Here is a 20,004-nt window from a genome sequence, read left to right as displayed (position 1 = left end):
TCCTGCTGTAGCACAGCTGAATGGCTGGGCAGCAAGGAGCTTTTCTGCACCCAGGTGGTAACAAGCAGCAGTGGCAAGGAGAAGCAGTGCCAGCTGGATCCTAGCACTGACCTGTCTAGGACCTGAACTGGGCCATTCTGACCCACTGCCACAAAACACTGTTGACTGCTGGTCTAGACCAATAATCATGATGTAGAGAAAAAAAAACCCAACACTTAAAAATGCCCGAGGTTACAACACAACCCAATGGCTAGAAGTACTGGACTGCAACTCGGGTCTCCCGAGTCGGTCTCTACTCTACCACCGTCCTGTTGGGTGACCTTGGCTCTGTATCTGGGTTTCCCTATCTGCAAAGTAATGCAGATAATGATGCTTACACCTCTTCCACAAAGTGCTTTGAGATCTGATGAAAAGCACTTTAGAGTGCCTATTTTTAAAATGTCTGCTTCTCCAGTACAGAGCCACTCTAGACCTTCCAAAGTTGATAAAGTAAAAACATTTTTCAGACACTTCAGTATATTATTTTTGAAAGCCCAACTATTTATGGCCAGAGCCACCTTTGTCCAATACTGACATTTTCCCCAAGATTGTTTGTGCCAGTTTTAGCCACCCTGAATTCAACCTAAGAAAAGAAATACTGATCACCACATACCAGCTAATATGTGATGTGCTCTTACTCCAACCCATTTGCTGTTTAATTTAGTTATCAAACACTGCTGTTCAGCTACTAATCTTTCAAATCTGACCAGTATTCTCAAAGGTGGCGATGTGTCTTGCGTTTCCTACAGCCCCTTTACAGTCTGGTACTGTCAGTCTCCCCCTGCAGCTCCATATATGTGTGCCCCCATATCCAGTCTTCCCAGAAGCATCGGTAAGATACTTTTTGCAGCCTGGTGCACACACAGGACACAGAAGAACAAGTCGAGCTTCTGGTATTAACTGCTGTGCTAGTTTCCTTCATCTGCTACTGTGCACCCAGGAGGCTCCAAGAGTTAAACTTGCTAGTGACTCTAGTCTAGTAAATCTCCCTGCAATTTCTTCAGTATTCAAAAAGCACAACAGAAGGGAGGTGCAGCAATCCAGGAATGAAGCCAAGGCTAAAACATGTTTTCAAATGTGGTTCCATTTTTCTAAATGGGAATGAAGTCTAAAAATCAACCAGGAAAAAGAAACAGAAAGAAAAGTAACTAGGATAAAAAGTGAAAAGATTTTACAATTGTTTTAAAAGAGCATAATGGTATTTCTCCCCAGTATTACAAACAGCGGTAGTCCATATGTATGAGGTTCCCGCAATTCAGTATCAGCTTTTGAACCACAGAGTTAATTAAATCTGCTTTAAAAAAAAAAAAGATGGTTTTCAGGTTTAATTGACAATATTAAGCATAGAAACAGGTGAGTCTTTTCTATAGAAAGCATCCATCATCAGTTCCAGTTTAATTCAAAACTAAAGAGTAAAAAATGTTTATTAGAAACAAGAGTAACGTGGCCTAGGTATATCACTCACTATGAGCAAGTTACATCTTATAGTTGAAGTCAAATTCTGCCCTCAAATACTGATAGATACCTCCCATAGATGACAAGAGTATTCAAAGTTTCATTATCATAAAACTCCAGTAAGTAGCAGAAATGTCATGCGCATTAAGGTTTTCTAACAGTACTAATAATCTGGGGGTGGGCAGGGGAGGAGAGAAAGTATTGGGGAAATCATCCTAGCTCACGTTATTCATGTCCAACACAAAAGGAAAGTTAGAATAGCAACCTTCAATGATGCGTAGAAACACTGCTGCAATGTGACCTTAGGTCAGGAGCAGACAATTATTTCGGGCGGAGGGCAGCTTACCCAGTTTTGGCGGGCTGTCGAGGGCCGGATGGGTAGCCCTGCCCCTTGACAGGTGCCCCACCCCCCGGTCACCATCTTGGGACCAATGTCCAAGGGCCAGCACTGGAGGGGACCAAAGCACGACACAGGCTGGCAGGGGGCTGTGGAGCACTAGCAGAGAGAGTGGGGGGGAAGCTGGCCTGGCTCCATAGAGCTCCTGTCAGTTAGAACCCTGTGTTCCTACCACCCTGCTCTGGGCCCTGCTGGCACTGGCTCCAGGACACTGGTGCGGGCTCCATGCTCCCACTGGCTCCCCACCCACTCACACCCAGTGCCCCCTAGCCCCACGGTACAGGCAGGGGGCAGTGCACAGCCCCAGGCCCCTGCTCACCAGCAGGGAAGCAGCTGGTGCCGAGCATGGGGAAAAAGCGGCCCCTCGCCCGCCCTATGGCCAGTGCTCCCTGCTGCAGGCGCTCGCAGCCTACACAGGGCTGTCTGGAGCAGGCACAGGCAGCCCCAGGCAGGCTGCGAGCAGCTGCAGTGCATGGCGCTGGGTACAGGGCTGTCCCCCCACTCAGCTTTTCCCCAGGCTCCTTCCCTGCCCGGGGTCCTCTCCCCCCTTCCCTGAGGTTCCAGCACAGGGCAGCCGTGTGGTCCCAGGTCAGAAGCGGGGCAAAGTGGGGCTTCTGGCTGGGGGGGCAGGGCCGGGCAGGCCCTGCTGTTCTGGGAGCCCGCCGGGCTTCCCCTGGGTCCTACTGGTGGTCATTTGACAGGAACCAAGGGCAGATAAATATTAATTTTCTAAATTTTTTAGGGACCCCGCAGGCTGGATGGAATGGCCGTGCGGGCCACATCTGGCCCACAGGCCATATTTTGCCTGCCCCTGCCTTGGATGAAGGCAAGTCTTAGCAAAAATTAGAGCCTCAAAGTACTGAACAAAAAACGGTTGATGCATTAATTTCAGCCTTTACCCATCATCATTCATGTACCTATATCTGAAAAATGTATATTATGCTTTTGTAGTTGTAAATCTAGGCAAGGACCAAGACATGAACAAACGAATTTTATTGCAGATCTTCTATACATTAGCCAACCTAGCATATTCCAAACAGAAACCTGTACATTTTTGCAAACAAACCTACCCAGAAAAAATAAAACCAACCACTACCTTAAGAAAAGAAAGCTGCTTGAGGGTCCAGGTTTAAAGGAATATAGGGAAAATCCAAACAACTAAGCTTCAGTTCTGTCACCACTTCAAAATGCATTCAAAGGAACCATTTCTACTGAATTGTCAAATGACTCAAGGGGCCGCTGCCCTGGTAAAAAAATAAAATAAAAATTGGGTGCTGCCAAGGAAACGTGGAAACGGTAAGGGGTAGAAAAACTTTTAGGGACACTAGTTAATCAAGTGATTAGTCTAGAACAGTGCATCTCAGCCAGTGGGACATAGAGAAGTGGTGGGCTTGCCACCGGCACTTCTGGGTTTGCTCAAAATCAACCGGTCACCTGAGGACCCCCTCCCCGCACTTATTATTTATCATAGTGGGACCAGGGTTTTTGAGACCAGTAGTTGGTGGGATGCAAGGTGGAAAGAAGTTGAGAATCGCTGGTCTAGAAGACTTAGTTGTGCAGTTCTTATACTTATAGTTCAGCCGCTGGGTCATCTTTGTCTTATACTAAATTGTAAGGTCTTTGGAAATGGGACTGGTCTTTTGGTCTTGCTTTTGTACAGTGCCCACTCAAGTGGGTTCTGATGCATTACTAACTCCTACACATTTATACACACACTTCTCCAGGAACATGCTGGAGATCCACCACTTCAGAGATTATAATCATTAGAATCATATAAAACCATTAGAATTGGTGAGACCTGGAACCAGTGGAAGTTAAGTGATCTATAAAATAGTCTCTCAAATGTATACGAGACACAAATAGAGTAAGCCCTAAAAGACAGAGCCACAAGTGTTTTCCTGAAGACCAGCTTCTCAACTATAAAGCACAAGAACTGCACAGCTAAGTCTTCTAGACTAATCACCTGATTAATTAGAACCCCTAAATTTTTAGGAAATTAACACCCTGAAGAACAAGTTAGGCTTCTTCCACTTACTTGCAGATATGTTAGTCCTTTGTCTAGCCTACGACAAACTGAATTAAACAGCACATACTGCTCGAGATTTAAACTAAATTGCCCTAACTGTGTTCTACCCTTCATTTTACAACCCTTTTGGTCAGTTCCTGACCAACTATGCAATACAAGCCATGCAACTCATGGATAGAAGACAAGTAGTAAATTTGACTATTCCTTGTGGTCTACAGATTCACAGCAATAGCAAATCCTGGGGGAGAGGAAGGATGTTAAACATCTGTTCTTTTGTCCTAGTAATTGAGTAATCCTATACCAACTGCCCACAAAAGGGAAGAACAATTTTGCTACTCTTCAGAAATTCTTTAGAAATCTAAGAGAATTAAAAAGGCATTCAGTTTTGATACTGGCAACTTACCGAGTGGTGCTTTGAGAAACCTGCGCTCAATGCCTTGCTCTATTTGAAGCAGTGCAGATGCTAAGCAATGGACCACATTATTAACTGGCTGGGGAGTGCTTGTATTTGTTGATGCAGTGCTTTGAGCTTCAGCTTTTAATCCTGTAAATCTAAAGTTAAAAAAAAAAGTTAAAAAGCACAATTTATGGCAGCATTGAGAAAAGTTAAATAAATCTAATTATTGTAGAGAATTTTAATTTATTTGCATGCATACAAGTTATAGCAAAAGCCCATCCAACATACCACAGAAATGGAGTTTAACAGGTTATATTGAGCTAAATTCCTTCATATAAAACATTACTCCAGATAGGCATGTCTGGTAGAGTAAATTTGGCATTAGGACACACTAATTTTGATTTAAGTATAACTTTTCACCAGTCTCACATTAAAAAAAAAAAAAAAAAAAAAAAAAAGTCTACTGTTACCTGTAAGCTTCTTTAAAAGCTTTTTTTGTTATGATGTACTAGCTGTTAAAAGAATGCATAACCCTTCAGAAAGGGTGATATTCTAGACTTCACACAGATAATACCCCCTTTAATGGTCAGCTATGCCATTGTAAGATGCATTTATTAAGGTTAGCAAAGTGTCCAATTTGGTGGTATTATCACAACCAAGCAGATTAAATAGAAAGAAAATTCTGGAGATGGATGGATACAGTAACAGCTTAAAGACCTTGTATGATGCTGAACAGAGTGAAGCAATATCCCCTTACAGCTTCTTATAACAAACAAACAAATCAAACAAACAAAAACAAATTCCTGAAGACTTGCTTGGTAAACCACTTTATTTTCTTCTCTCTCGTTTTTTAAAAATAGGTCTGAACTGACAGGTAAACTACAGTAATCTCTAACGGTACAAAAGTAAGACAAACTAAGCCAGCCTTTCAATTTTGTTGGAAATGGGAGTATGCAATTTTCTCTTATTTACAACCCTCCAACCCCCATGAGGCAACAAACCCAGCCAACATACTATAGCACCAAAATGTGCATTGCCAAATCCTGTTTTTGACATTTTGTTGAAATGTAGTGAAACACAAAAGCTTAAACAATTTTAAAATTACTGACCAAAACTAAAATAGAGTTTCTAACACTTAAGAAACATTTTCAGAGCATTTGTTTAGTCAGCCTCTTAGAAGTCTGCAGTAAAGCTCTTTGATTTTCCTTTTCATATAAAAAAGGCTATTAGGTGCTAATTTACGATCTTTCTCTTGGACCACTTTATTTTTGGGCACTAATAATCGCAGAAAACCTAAAGAGATGGCATACTACTTTATATTGTAATTACTTGAACTCAAAAGCCCTAACGAGACCTTTGGGATTGAATGCCCAACATCAATAGAATAAAGTACGATTCCAGAATCTTAGTTTCTATCATAGGAGCAAAATCTGGAAGCTTTGGGGGGGGGGAGTCAACAGCATAGATAAAAATTGTATACAAGTACAAGCTTTTAGAATGGATCCAAACATAGGTAGGAGGAGAGGCGAGTGACAGGCAAGAGGAGGAGTGAATGATAAAAGACACCAAGTCAATGAGATGACATTAGCTCCATAGAAATAAATAATGGAATATTCCAATGGTGTAACTTTCAGGATGCAGAGAATATCCAGTCTTTATAAGTAATACAAAGGACATGACTGAACATTGGTTTGTGGGAGGAAAGTAACTATTTCTATATCAACATCTTCTCATTAAAATCAGAAGAACAGAGTAGTTCCCTCATAAACCTTTCCAGATGAGGCTGTAATCTTGTGACTAGTTATATACCACAAGTTATTTTGATAAAACACAATATAGAAACCATGAAAGGTTTCTGGTTTTGGAACCATTAGGCAAGGTCAACCTAAAAAAGTGAAGCTCAGACTTCCAAGGAGAGTAGAAGAAAAAGAAAAACAGACTCTTTAACCAAGTCTCTGGTTTTTGGAGTTTAAGAAACCTGGCTTAAGAGGGGAAGGTCTTAATTTAGTAGTGCTTAGAGCTGGAAGGGACCCAAACAGATCATCAGGTCTGACCTCCTGCCCCAGGCAGGAATGAGTGCCAGGGTCAATAACACCCCAGCCAAATATATCTGTCCAGCCTCCTCTTAAAGACCCCCAAGGTAGGAGAGAGCACCACCTCCCTTGGGAGTCCATTCCAGAGCCTGGCAGCCCTAACTGTAATGTCTCCTGATGTCCAGCCTGAACCTTCTCTAACAATTTGTGGCCGTTATTCCTAGCAACCCCTGACAGTGCTCATGGGAACAGAGCCTCATCCAATTTCCGCTGGTCCCCCCTGGTGAGTTTGTAAACAGCCACCAGATCCCCTCTCAACCTTCTGTTGTGGAGGCTGAATAGATTCAGGCCCTTTAGCCTCTCTTTGTAGGGCCTGACCTGCTGCCCCTTGACCATGTGAGTGGCCCTCCTCTGGACCCTCGCAATGCTAAGCACATCCCTCTTGAAGTGCAGCGCCCAGAACTGGATGCAGTATTCCAACTACAACCCGACCAACGCCGCATAGAGGGAAAGGATCACCTCCCTGGACCTGCTTGTGAAGCACCTGTAGATGCATGACAAGGTGCAGTTAGCCTTACTGACCACTTCCTCACATTGGCGGCTCATGTTCATCCTGGAATCAACAGTGACTCCAAGATCCCTTTCTGCCACTGTGTTGACAAGAAGGGTGTTCCCCAGCCTATAGGCGTGTTCCTGGTTCCTTCTCCCTAGATGCAGCACCCTGCACTTGTCTGTGTTGAGTTCCATCCTATTCTCATCCGCCCACCTCTGTAACCCATCTAGCTGAATTCTGTCCCTCCCCTCCAGCGTGCCCACCTTGCCCCACATCTTGGTGTCAGTGAATATGGACAGCATGCTTTCTACACCAACATCCAGATCACTGATAAATATGTTGAATAGTACAGGCCCAGGACTGAACCCTGGGGGACTCCACTGCCCACATCCCTCCATGTCGAAAACGACCACTCTCTGGGTGTGACCATCTAGCCAGTTTGCCACCCATCTGACTGTGTAGGCATCAAGGACCTGGGTAATTGGGGACCACATCGGCCCTTTTCCAATCCTCTGGTACCTGGCCAGAGCCCCATGAGCACTCAGAGCTGTGCCAGGGCCCTGCTATGATCCCCACCAATTCCCTCAGCACCCTTGGGTGCAGAGCATCTGGACCTACCAATTTAAAAACACATCCAGCCCCTCCAAAAGTTCCCCAACTAGGTCGACCCTGACCCTAGGCATGGTGGTGCCTCCCCTGGGTCCATCTGTAATCCTAGTGGGGGAAAATGTCCTGGTCCCTGTTCAGAAATATGGAGGCAAATAATTCATTGAAGGTCAGCTTTGTTTGCTGCAATCACCAGATTGCCAAGCCTGTCCTGTAGGAGCCCCATGTTCCCTGGTGCCTCCTTCTTACTTCCTATGCATTTGAAAAAGGACTTGTTATTCCTAATTCTGGTCACTAGCCCTAGCTTCATCTCTGCCTTGGCCTTCCTAACAGCCTCCCTGCAGACAAGCAACAAAGGTGTAATCCTCCTTGGTGATAGCCCTTTGCTTCCACTGTTTGTATGCCTCCTTTTTTGCCCTCAGTACCTTTGCTGAGCCATGGGGGGCTTTTTAGCACTCCTGCCCCCCTTGCTGCACATTGGGACCAACTCCCTTTGAGCTCAGAGGATCGTCTCCTTGAGGAACAACTACCTGTCATAGACTCCCATCTCACTGAGGCTCCAAGACCCCAATGCCTCTCCTACTAAATATCTTCTTAGCTCGTTGAAGTTGGCCCTCCTGAAGAAGTTGAGGAGTTTTGCCTTACTGCTTGCTTTCACCACCCTATACTAGATAATAAATTCCAGCAGGCAGTGATCATTGTTGCCCAGGTGGTTGAGTACCCGCAGACCCCTCACCAGGTTGTTGCCTGTGGCAAGGACCAGGTTCAGCAAGGCATTTCCCCTGGTGGGACTATGCACCTCCTGGGTTAGGTGGCGGTCCTGGATCCCGGCTAGGAACCTACATGAGCAGTCAGACCTGGTTGACTGCTCCTCCCAGCAGATGTCATGGGTGACCTAGACTACCCAGACAACTACATCCCTTGACTTTACAGCCTCCGTGAGCTGACCTGAGAATTCCAGGTCCAGCTCGTCCCCCCAGTGAAGCGGTCTGTAGTAGACGCCCACTATCAAGTTCCTTTCCCCACGACCCCCTTGCATTCTTACCCAGAGTGCCTCAGTTTGCCCCTCCTGATCATCGAGGATGTGTATTGCTCTTTGATGTAAAGCACTACACCTCCCCCCCCCCGGCCTTTTTTCCCCTGTTCTCTCGCCTGTACCCCTCGATGTCCACTACCCAGTCGTGGGTAGAATCTTCTCTCTGTAAAATCTATTTATAGATTACAATACAGTTTACTTTAATACATGCAACTGTAGGTTTCCTTTCTTCTGCTGGTGTTACAATTTTTTTTCCTATATAAAAAGTTATTGTTACTGTTACAGTCAATTTTTTTTTTTTTTAAACTTTATTTTTCCTTTTAGTGTCAAAGGTTTTAAGGCAGTGATCCATTCTGTTAATTCCTCTTACCACAACAGATGAATAGCTAGTTACACACACCTAGGGTATCTAGTAGAACTCCAAAGAAAGTTGAGTCCTGGTGTCAATGTTCCTCGCATGCTTTCTATGAAGCCAACGCTTCCAGAAAAATTAAGCATGGGTTGTCAGAAAGCTCAAACATTATAATCAGATTCTGCATGTTATAACATGGTATTTGGTTTACTGTATTTAAACATGCACATTTTCTCATATACAAATAATGGAAAGATGTTCTGCAGTTCACAAAGCAGTCAAAAAGTTCCTCAAAATAGTGATCACATGTTCACCTAATATTAAATTCACATCATTTTGAAAAATTATGGAAGAAAATAGCTCAGTCCTATACACAAAGTCAGCCTTAAGAAAAAAGTTTTCCATTTTTCAGTTATGGAAATAACTTATAAAAACAGGTACATAAAATGTTAGTTATTTAAATTACAGATTTTACCTGTCTTTTAGAATAAACTTGTCTTGATCATCAGTTTCCATTTCTTCAACATCTTCATTCACAGTTTTAATTATACCATTTTCCTTGTGTTCTTCATTTAGCAGCTCGTACCTCCCATTTTCTAGGGCTGCTCTCCAAGATTGCCTGTCTGTAACCTGCAGCAAACAAGATTTTGTTTCTACGAACTTTTGGTTGTGCCATCTTTTGTACACTTATTTAACTTATATTTTTGGTTTCCCTCAGGATATTATGCAAGAGTTCATTAGCACCTTCCTAGAAGCACCATCTACAAAAATACTGAATAGTGGAATACCTTAATAGCTCCCAATGTTCCTTGATAGATTCGGTCTTCAACGTCCAAAAGAAAGTCTCTAAGTCGTAGTTCAAGTTGCTTTTCTGCCGACATCTGAAGTGCATCATGTGTATTCTGTATTCTTCCCCGCCCTGAAAGTGGTCTGCTGTCACTTTGAGGTTTGTCTGCAATGAGAGTCAATACTATAATCTTTGTTAGGATTTTTTACCCCTTAAAACTGACCAGCAAAAAAAAGCAAAACAAAAAACCCAAACCTTCAACAAAAAAAGGCTGTTAACAACCAAAGTTATTTAAAATTCTTTCAGTACTGATTTAGCTAGAGTAACACCATAAAATTTAACTCAAAACAGGGTCAAACAAAGTCTTCCTAAAAATATCAACATCCAGGGCTACCCAAAGCAGGAAGCAAATGGAAGGGACAGAGTTAAAGCACAGTCTTAAAGTGTTTTATTTTAACACTAACAGATTCTATGCTATAAAATTAGGAAAGGATTCTCCTGTTTTTTTCTGTACATTCAACTTGACTCTGATTTGACAACAGAAACAGAACTCCTGCATTCTCAGCATGGTTCTTTCACACAATATGTAAAAAACAAGCAAATACAGCTATTAAACTGTAAAACCTGACAAGACAATTCAGGAGCAAATTGTATTTCCTGAAACCACTTACCTCATTTTATGTCACTTAGATATTAAAATCGATAGCCTCATTGTAAACAAACAAACAGCTTATTTAAGAAAAACCAGAGAAGAACTCGAATAGAAAAAAACCCCAAAACCAACAACTTACTACATCTTTTCACAAATTTATAAAAAATAGACTATATCAACAGAATAAACACTTGCCAGGGACTGGAAGACAGGGTGGGGGGGGGGGAGTTAACAGCATACAAATCAAAAGATGTAGCTTGTAAAACAAGCACGGATGAGAGTGATGAGGAGAGAAGAACATAAGAACTTCAGAGTTATTCAGACAAGAATTAACAACCTGCTGAAAAAGGAGGATGAAAGAGAGAAGGAAAAGTAGGGACGTGCAGATTTCTGTTACTCTCTCACTTGCAGATAACGAAACAATTCCCAGTGGTTGAAAGCAGTTACATAAACTTTTCAAATACTAATGCACATTAAAAAGTGTGCATGGATGGTGCAAGTCCTAAGCAGGAAAAAAAAATGGCAGCCAATAATTGGAAATTCTATTGAGAAAAAAGTTGACAGGTACTGAAATAAATATTTTAAAATGAAGTGATGATATGCTGTTTTTATATTAGTCGGTTATGAAGGGGGAGGAGCAGGAAGAAGCAAAACAACATGCTGCCTCTTATAACGTTCAGAGTTGAATTTGACTGGGTTATAGACGGGACCTAGGATTTCTGTTCTCCATGGAAAAATGTGGAATTTTCCCTTATGCGGAAGCAGGAGGAGGGCAATCAGAGGCAGGGTGCACCATGCAGATGTGCACACACAAAAAACCTCGGGGGTACGTAACTGGCAGGGGTAGAGCACTGGCATGGGCAGGGCTGCTCAGCACCACCTAGGGGACTGGGGGGGTGGCCCAGAAAGGACACAGCTGCAGCTGAACCTATGTCCTGGTGAGCAAAGGGGGCAGGGGGAGCTCTGAGTTTCTATGATATATTTTGGCATTTGATTTTGTTTTGTTTATAGGTATTTAGGAATTCATTTTATTATATTATTATAGTGACTGAAGCACTGGTAAGCTTCTAACCTGCTTTAAAATTGTAAATGCAATTAAGATATATAGGTATCAGTTGATGCACTGTATTTATAGTGGCATTTTTTAAAACGAAAAAAATCACAGAAAAAAAATGTGGATTGAGGGTTTTAAATTGGAGAATTTGAAATTTTTAATAAAAGAACTTGAGATTTTTAAACAAAGAACACCAGGATCCCTGGCTACAAATCATTTTACAGCATACTGTTAATTCATGGAATCATAAGAAAATTAGGTTGAATGAGTAAGGATGTGGAAGCCAAGTCCTATTGTTATAACCCTGTCCCCCACAGTGAATTTACCTATAGCTACATCTCATTACTAGAGTACAATTCAGTAAAAGGTTTAACTACAACATTCTTTCCTTTGTTTGAAAAAACAAAACAAAAAAACAAACCTGAAGTAGAGTTCCTGTTCAGGATCTATGGTTTCATCATTAGCAACACCACCAAAAAGAGGAAGTATTTGTAGTTGTTTTATCCAGTTTTAATGGAACAACTAATATGCAGTAAAGGCAAATAAAAACATCCATGTAGACCAGAGGTGCAAAACAGATTCCTGTTTATAAATCGCTTTCATGGTAAAGTTGTGCAGAATCCAAGATTTCATTTAAAAATAAAATAAATAAAAAGGTTTCCAGCCCTCAGGCTAGAGACAATCTTCTGAAGTGAACTAAGAGTAAACCAATGTTATATCTTAGTCTACAGATGGTGTAAAACAAAGTCCCACAGATGTTAAATTTCCTTCTCCTCTATTAGAGCTCTCACCCAAATGAGATTCAAGTCTAATATACATTGACAATGAAGTCTAATGACTATTCTACCGTTTTAGCTGATGGCACGAAGGCACGCAGCAAGAATAGAAGTCTAGGAATTGGGGGACTAGTGCAGGGATAAAAATGCACAGGAAGGGGAGAGGGAATACAAAAACGAAGAACACACAGAAAATGGAAAGACGACAAAACAGAAAAGAAAATGAATACAAATGCTCATGTGCGTGCATGCGTGCACACACACACACACACACACACACACACACACACACTGTAGCTCTAATGGAAAGAAGCATTTTTTTTCTTGCTGTGGCAATCAGATGTTACTGGATAACTCCAGTAAGTGGAGATCAGTTATGGATTTTGAATGCTTTTGGTCCAAAAATTTCCCCAACCCATACAAATTCATTTTGCACTTCTGTGGTATACACACAAGACATCCTTCACTTCTGTCAGCAATTTGCATGACAACTGATATGCACTATAGTCTCATTTTTTTTTTTTTTTTTAAGCACAAAAATGCTTGGGGTAGTTTCAAGCAAGCTTTTAAACTCGGAAACACACAAAAGCAGTGTTATTCTGCAGACAAAGCTACTCCTGTGATGAGCATGTGCCAACAGAGCATAGAAACTTCTGCACGAATTTAGCCTGTGCATGACCCTGCAGTGTTCAACAGTTAAGAGATTTTTTACTTTTTTCAAAAAAAGTTTGCATGACTTCAGAGTACTAAAACCAACTAAAGTGAACAAGACAAACGGGTCTTTTGAATTATTTTGTATATTATGTTATAAAAGAACACCTCCCCAAATCAAAAACATAGTACGCTAATTGCCTCTCCTATGCCCTCTGTCTTCAAAGGCGGATTATTGCATCTTCTGTCACAGCAGTGTTGAGAGATGACCTCCCTTTCAACCCAGGGATATCAAATACTGAATTTTCAAATCTACATCAAACTGAAGTCTCATTCTCCCCTCCCCCCTACCACTCAATTATGCATGCTGTAATAGACTTTTGCCAGGTAGTAAGGGCCAATGACTGGCTCCAATTTATTGAGCTAGGAGTTGAGCACCCCTGGTTATGGGCCAGATCCAGCCCCCAGAGCCATGTTATCTGACTCACAGGACTCTCCATGGGTTGAAAGTTTGGCAGCAGTGGGAAGAGGTAGTCAGTCCCCTGCCACATCATATCTGGACCCATGAGGAGCCTTGTAGGCCAGATGACATAGTCCTACACCCTAGATAAGGTGATTATGGCAGCACAGGGCCCAGTTCCAGAATGCAGGGGAACCAGGGCCCAATCCTGGTACATGCAGCCTGATCTCAGTACTCGCCCGGGGGGGGTGCAAAGCTCCAATCTGGCCTGCAAACTAGCCCCACACAAAAATCATCTCACCTGAAGGACCAAAAGATTGAGCACCACTGTACTGAAAAAAGCAGGGAAGCCATTACCTTTTCCTTAAGACACACCACAAAATGGGTTTAAAAAAAAAACAAACAAACCACACATTAAAAGTGGGTGATTCCCCTATAAAAAGGTGCACAGTTCAACTGTGCAAACAAAAAGGCAAAATAATTTATATGGGAGCAGTGAAAGTACTTAAATAAGAACTATAGGCTCCTAAAAGTACTATACAGAAACAACAACAATTAAACCAAAAGTTCAAATAATTTGCAAAAAAAAAAAAACCCACAGCAAACTAACTTGCCACTTACCTGGAATATGTAATTTTTCCACAGGAAATTCGTTTAGCTGTTCATATAATCTATTTTTCTCTTGTAAAAGAGTTTCTTTTAAGGCACTCTCCCTATGTCCTCGGGAATTGAGAGCCTCTAGGAGTTGGTCCAGTTGTTCCCGAGAACTGTAAAAGCACCAGCGGTTTGGCTTACATACTGGCCTTGGCACCTCAACAGCAACACTGGCATATGAATCTTGGTCAATAGCGGAGGTAGATTCAGAGGACTTCAATGACCCTCCAGTTTTAGGGGATACCTGAGGTTCATTTGTGCAAGACTGAAAGGAAGATGTTCGAGGCAATAACATGTCTTCTGTAAGACCAGAATAGTCCTCTTCTATAAACAATCCAGAAACGGAAGGAAAAATCCAGTATCGTCGGTACATGCGATCACGACCCAAGGCAGTGATGTTGGTGCAGGCGGTGGCATTTTGAATCTTTTCTAGAAGTTCTCTCTCTCTCTTTTGCTGCTCCTGTTTTAAAGCTTCTTCCTCTTCAGGAGTAAGAGGTTCACTCTTTTCAGATATAGTTTCTTCTTGCCTTGCAAGTTCTTTATATCCATTTTGGCTTCTCTTTCCTAAGAAACGACAGGAAGAAGGACAGTAACATACTCCTACTACTGCCATTAGCTCAATTTATAATAAAATTACTCATTTTCTGACATGTTCACTGTAATCAGGTTAACATTATCATTTTGTGCTCAGTAAAAGAACAAAACTAATTGTGTGAAAAAGAAAGGCCATTTAAAATTGTGGGGAGCAGGGTTGGGCTGTTTTGTTTTGTGTGTGCACCATTCGTAATTTAAGAGAGAATCTTTGCAGCATTTTTCTATCATAGAGTGACCAAGAGAATTCCAGTACCCGCTTTAACTGTCAGTGAAACTGTAATGTTAAGTGTGAGAGCCTACTAATAAGCCAGGTTGAACTAGTTCTATAGTCAAAGAGGCCTTGTTGCACAGAACCTGCACTGTACTGCAGTTTGTCATTTTAAATTCCTGGGTAAACAGAGAAAAAAAAAAAAAAGACTACATTCTTATCAAAACTAGCTCTTTACTCCAGTATCCTGCCAGGTGTTCAGTGCTTTGCTCATTTTAACTGATCTAATCCAGTAATTCTCAACTAGGATGCTGTAAAATGTTAAATCACTGCAAACACCTACATGATGATTCACAAGGTAAACCCCAAAGTTTCAAATAGGAATCCATGCTGTCAAAAACATTCTGACCTCTTCAGTTACAAAGAACTCTTAAGAGCACAACAGCTGCTCCATTATTTTACATAGTCAAACAAGTGAAAGCTAAGAGCTATTACTGTCCAAGCAGTACCTCCAGTCTAACGAGGTTGAGAATCACTGATCTAAGCAGTTCACTTATTATTACTGCTCTTAGTAGTATCCCAGTCCCTTCCATTTAAAAAACAGAAAAAACAACAAAAAAAACCCAAACACACAACCCTTTTCTTCCTGTCAGTCCATTCCTAGTATCCAAGTAGCTTGTTGCCTACAAAAGCTCATGCCTCTCTGAATCAGTCTCCAAGGTAACACTCTTCCCTACCTTCTATCAGACTAGCATGGCTAACCCCTTTTGTATTATTGTCAAAAGGGAACAGAAACATTTGCCTAACAGTGGCATTCCAAAGCTTAATCCACTAACGTTTAAGAATGCTGAAATTCATTTTAAAGACCTTTGTAGGGTTCATTATAAAAATCTCAGCATCCTGTAGAAAACACTACAAAAGGTGAAATGCTACAAAAGGCAAAAACACTAGAAAAAGGCTTTAAGAGAGAGAACTCCAATTCAATATATTGTTATTGACTACACAAGCTCATAATTAAGGTTCAAACATTAACAATTTTTTAAAAATCAGCAAACAGAAGTATAAGTCAAATGAATCACACTTTAAGTTATCCTTAACAACATATCTAGTAAAAGCTGAAGCTATAATCTGGGTTTGAATCCAGGCTCACAGAGCATAAGAAGCAGACCCAGTCCAGAGCCAATCATCAGTGTAAGACATTTTAAAGAGTTCCAGAGAAAAGTAGGTTTGGTTTTTATTTCTTGTTGTCATCATTATCATCGTGGTTACATTTTTTGTTTTCTTAAAAAACAAAACAACTGAAAAAGCCAAGGATGGCATCTTCAGATAAGATTCCTACAGGATCACTGAAATATTCAGAACTGCAAATAGACAACAGTTTATCATCATTTCACCTTTCTGACACAGTTGCCTAGAGATGGCAAGCAGAAGAAAGAGACAGAGAAGCTGAAGTACACAGGATTGACAGTTAAAACAGGGTTCAAGACAGCTCAATGTACTGAGTAATCTATTATGATCAACATCTTGTACAATGAGGTTTATGCTTTTTAAAAAAACAGTATGAATGTATCTAATTGCGCACACATTCCAACAAGTACTCACAAATTATTGGCATTACCTCTTCTGCCTTTTTTATTTGGCCCTGGTTCTTCCTCATCCTCTGTCACTGTGTCCATGTCTTGCTCCTTCCGTTCAACTTCTTTGCTTTCTGTGCTAGTATCAAGGTCTTCCCGTTCCTCCTCCCTAATAGGATGGTATAACAGAAGTGATTAACTACATCCCTAGTATTCGTTGTCAGTTCTGATCAATTCTTTGACAAGTTATATTAGCAATTAGCATTTTACTATCAAAAGTTGCCCTCCAAAGATGCATTTTCTCCTTTCATTGCACTATTCCTGCTGCAACATGAAAATGACTCTACAATTATTTAAGACAGTATAGGTTTATAGTAGGGTTGGGGGGGTGGGGAAGAGGGCATTTATATAAACTTTAAAGTATAGGAAATTTACCAGAAACCAAAACACTGAGCAACTACCACAAAATTAAAATCATAATCATACCAAAAATTAAAGCCAGAGTTTAAATACCACCCAAATTGCTAGAGACACTTAATAGCTGAAGTGTCTGTTTTTTTTGGTAGCATGCACTCCCCAACAAATTCAGTCAAGTTCTGCTATTTTATACCAGCTTGGAATCTGGTCCTTAGGTTTTAATTTTTATTTCCTACTGTTTTATCTTTGTGAAAGACCCTGATTCCATTGAGATATTATAGAACAACAAAGTGGTTAAAATAGCAAATATCCCCCCACCACGAGACTGCCATATTCAGAAGAGGACAGTCATAGGTTTGATGCAGTAACTGTTAGGCGAGGTTTGACAACTGATGTTATATAAGCAGTCAGACTAGATAAGCAGCATACAAACCTCCCTCTCTCCCCCCAGCCAATTAGTAAACTAAGCCAACCATGAATACCTGCACTCACCAGTTGGATACACACGGTAACCTTATAAAATGTAGTCTCAGATTTCCTATTAGCAGGCAGACTTTTGGTAATGTTTGTATTAAAGTCACTTATTTATAAGGGAAAACCAGTTTGTAGAAACAAAATTAAAAAATGATTTTACAGTTAATTCCCCAATGGTGTAAATTGAAACAATACTAGAAGTCAGCAGAACTATAATGAATTGAAACTTTGGCCTATTTCATCACACAAATAACTGATCATACCCAATAGATGCTTCCACAGCAGGATTTTTTTGCTCTTCTTCCTTCAACTTTTCCTGTTTTTCTTTCATCTTTTGCTCTTGTTCTTTTAATCTTTCTTCCTTCCTCTTGCGTATCCTAACATTGGAAGGAAATGTGAAATAATTATGACCCAATACACAGAGTGCCTAATTTAAGTTGCTCGTGAATTTTTACTTAAGCACTAAAAGGCATGAAAATAAATTTCAGGCCACAAACTCCTATTTTACAATGCCCATCATGAGATATCTGTCATGATTTGGGCTTTTAACGCTGGTGTAACGCAAAGAAAAATAGTTACATGTTCATATCCAGTAGTTCTGCTGAATAAAGGAGTTCCACTTAGTCTAATCCTGGATATGTTCAGCTTCCTATGTTCTGTTCTTACCTTGCTGCTGCTGCTTCTCTCTCTTTGCGATGTTGTTCTGCCTTTAACTCTCTGAACTCCTGTTTTGCCTGCCGTAATATATCAACAGAGTCCTCAATGAAATCTCGAGTGGAGACAAGTGTCAAAAGTTTTCCACAAAGGGCATGAAGAATCTTTATCTTTTCACCTGATAAATTAATATTAAATGGTTAATGAACTACCATGACCATATTAACTATAGGCCTTTTTCTAGTTCATGGAAATACCCTTTATGTTGCTAATTTCAAGCCTAAGATACAGTGGCGTCCTGATCTTGCCTTGGGGTAGGGAGACAGTGGCAGCATTCAGCAGTGGTGGTGGCCACAGCAGGGCTTGTATGGCATTGTCCATGGGGCACGCCCAAAGCGTGGAACCCAGGGTGGTCACCGATTTGCCCTCCCACCCCCCGGGGACGGCCCTACATTGGTATATTTTTGTAGATAAAGAGTTTTAAAATATTAGGCAAGAGAGGTTATTTTAGTTCTACTGAATCTTACACACAGATGCATTCTGTTTTACAATTTTGAGTCAAATACAGCCATTAAACCTGGTTGATTCTGTCCTTTTAAAATACAAATCATGCGAGTGCCTATCTAGTAATAATTATAAATATAGAAATAGATGGAGACATGAAGCATAAAGACAATGTCAGATCTGACAACTGAAAGCAATGAAGACTCAATGAAGAGATAGCTCTTGGCACACCGCCAATATTTTAGATGCATATCCCACCCTATCCAGAAAGGCTCAGAGCAGTTTGCAGTAACAGACAAAACCCAAAAGAAACAAAAAATCCTCTATCAACATTGTAAAATTTAAAAATTCCACTGCCCCCCCCCCTTTCCTGCCTATTACACTCAGGAAAACAAAAACTCTCCAGCCATCTCAACTGTAAATTATGGTTAGGAAATTCACCAAGATATGGGCTCAGGATATACTAACATTCCAGCTCTGAGGTACAGCACATCACATTTCATGCTCCTAACATAACAGCATACATGTCTAAACATTCATTTATAAGATTTGCATGCTGCCCCCACAAGATGAGGCCAAAAAAAAAACCAGACAGACAAGACAGATAAAAATACTGAAAATAACATCATATGAAATAGAACCAATTCCCCAGAATCTATGCATCATTTTCAAGTTTGAACTGTTAACTGAAAGAAACTCACTACAGAAAAGAATAATCCCACTTCAAAGTTAAAGCCTGTCAGCACAAAAGCAAAAGTAACATCAAAGAAATAAAATCCTGGCACCATAACTGGAAGCCTGAAAAATGAACCATCTAAAAAAGTGGTGGCCAACTTTTTGGCAAGTGTGCCACAAGTCTCAAGTATATCACTCCAATAAATCAGCCAATGTCTCCAAGTCTTATTGCCCTCAGGCAACAAGGATTTGGCTGGTATTTACGCTGGTACAGTATCAACCCCCAACCCATCTCTCTTCCCCGACTACTGCTCCCAGTCTCCAGCCCCTCCCCAATCTGCTGAGTGCCAAAACATACTGGCTGCACATATGCTGTGGGCTGGCCACCACTGATTTAAACAATCAAAAGTTCTCATGGTTATCAAATCCAAAAAGGGAGAGTCCATTTAGAGGGCTAGTTATTCAGTAGGCCAGGGTGGCACCTTAGACACCAATTGGTACAGAGAGAGATAAGCTTTTATGGACAACAGCCTACTGCATCAGATGCTATGAATGGACTGGCAGCGGGAAAATAATTTTATATAAAAAGGAAAATGGATAGGAGGGGACACTCTTAAGAAAGAGTCTTTTCTATAAAACCTTTTCTCTCTGTCAAAAACTGGAGTTTATCCACCAATTTGTTATGACAGGAAAAATGGCTGTTAAATATCTTTTGACCTGTGCTAGATTTGGAACTAATCATCAGCAAGATGGTTTTTATCAACTTAAAATACAAATATTTATTTTATTACCTGGTGACAGGTCATACACAGAAGTACTTGAGAGTTTCTTTAACAGACCAGGATTATTCAACCTCAGCTCCATGCAAGCATCATCTGTAGCATCGAACCCTCCGCGTTTTTGGTAACGATATTTTGCATTGGCCGATGTAACATCAGCACCTGATGCTAGGATGTGGAGCCTGAGAATCTCGGAA

The 20,004-nt window shown here is 41.0% G+C and overlaps 1 protein-coding gene across 1 annotated transcript in view; it reads right to left on the bottom strand.

Moving 5' to 3' along the window:
• The window catches only part of BAZ1A (bromodomain adjacent to zinc finger domain 1A), a 118,383-nt gene that overhangs the window by 20,348 nt on the left and 78,031 nt on the right, over positions 1-20,004 (bottom strand). Inside the window, exons 15-22 of the mRNA XM_014519282.2 lie at positions 19,820-20,004; positions 17,862-18,027; positions 17,459-17,572; positions 16,349-16,473; positions 13,896-14,492; positions 9,683-9,846; positions 9,370-9,524; positions 4,321-4,469 (exon numbers count right to left, since the gene is read on the bottom strand). The exon at positions 19,820-20,004 is cut by the window's right edge and continues 2 nt beyond it. Of these exons, the coding sequence (XP_014374768.2) occupies positions 4,321-4,469; positions 9,370-9,524; positions 9,683-9,846; positions 13,896-14,492; positions 16,349-16,473; positions 17,459-17,572; positions 17,862-18,027; positions 19,820-20,004 (1,655 nt within the window). The remainder of the gene's footprint in view (positions 1-4,320; positions 4,470-9,369; positions 9,525-9,682; positions 9,847-13,895; positions 14,493-16,348; positions 16,474-17,458; positions 17,573-17,861; positions 18,028-19,819) is intronic.

Source organism: Alligator sinensis, unplaced genomic scaffold, assembly GCF_000455745.1.
Source record: "Alligator sinensis unplaced genomic scaffold, ASM45574v1 scaffold280_1, whole genome shotgun sequence".
In the NCBI taxonomy this organism is placed as follows: domain Eukaryota; kingdom Metazoa; phylum Chordata; order Crocodylia; family Alligatoridae; genus Alligator; species Alligator sinensis.
Note: the sequence above shows the minus strand (reverse complement) of the source record. Positions and strands in the feature narration are given on the sequence as shown.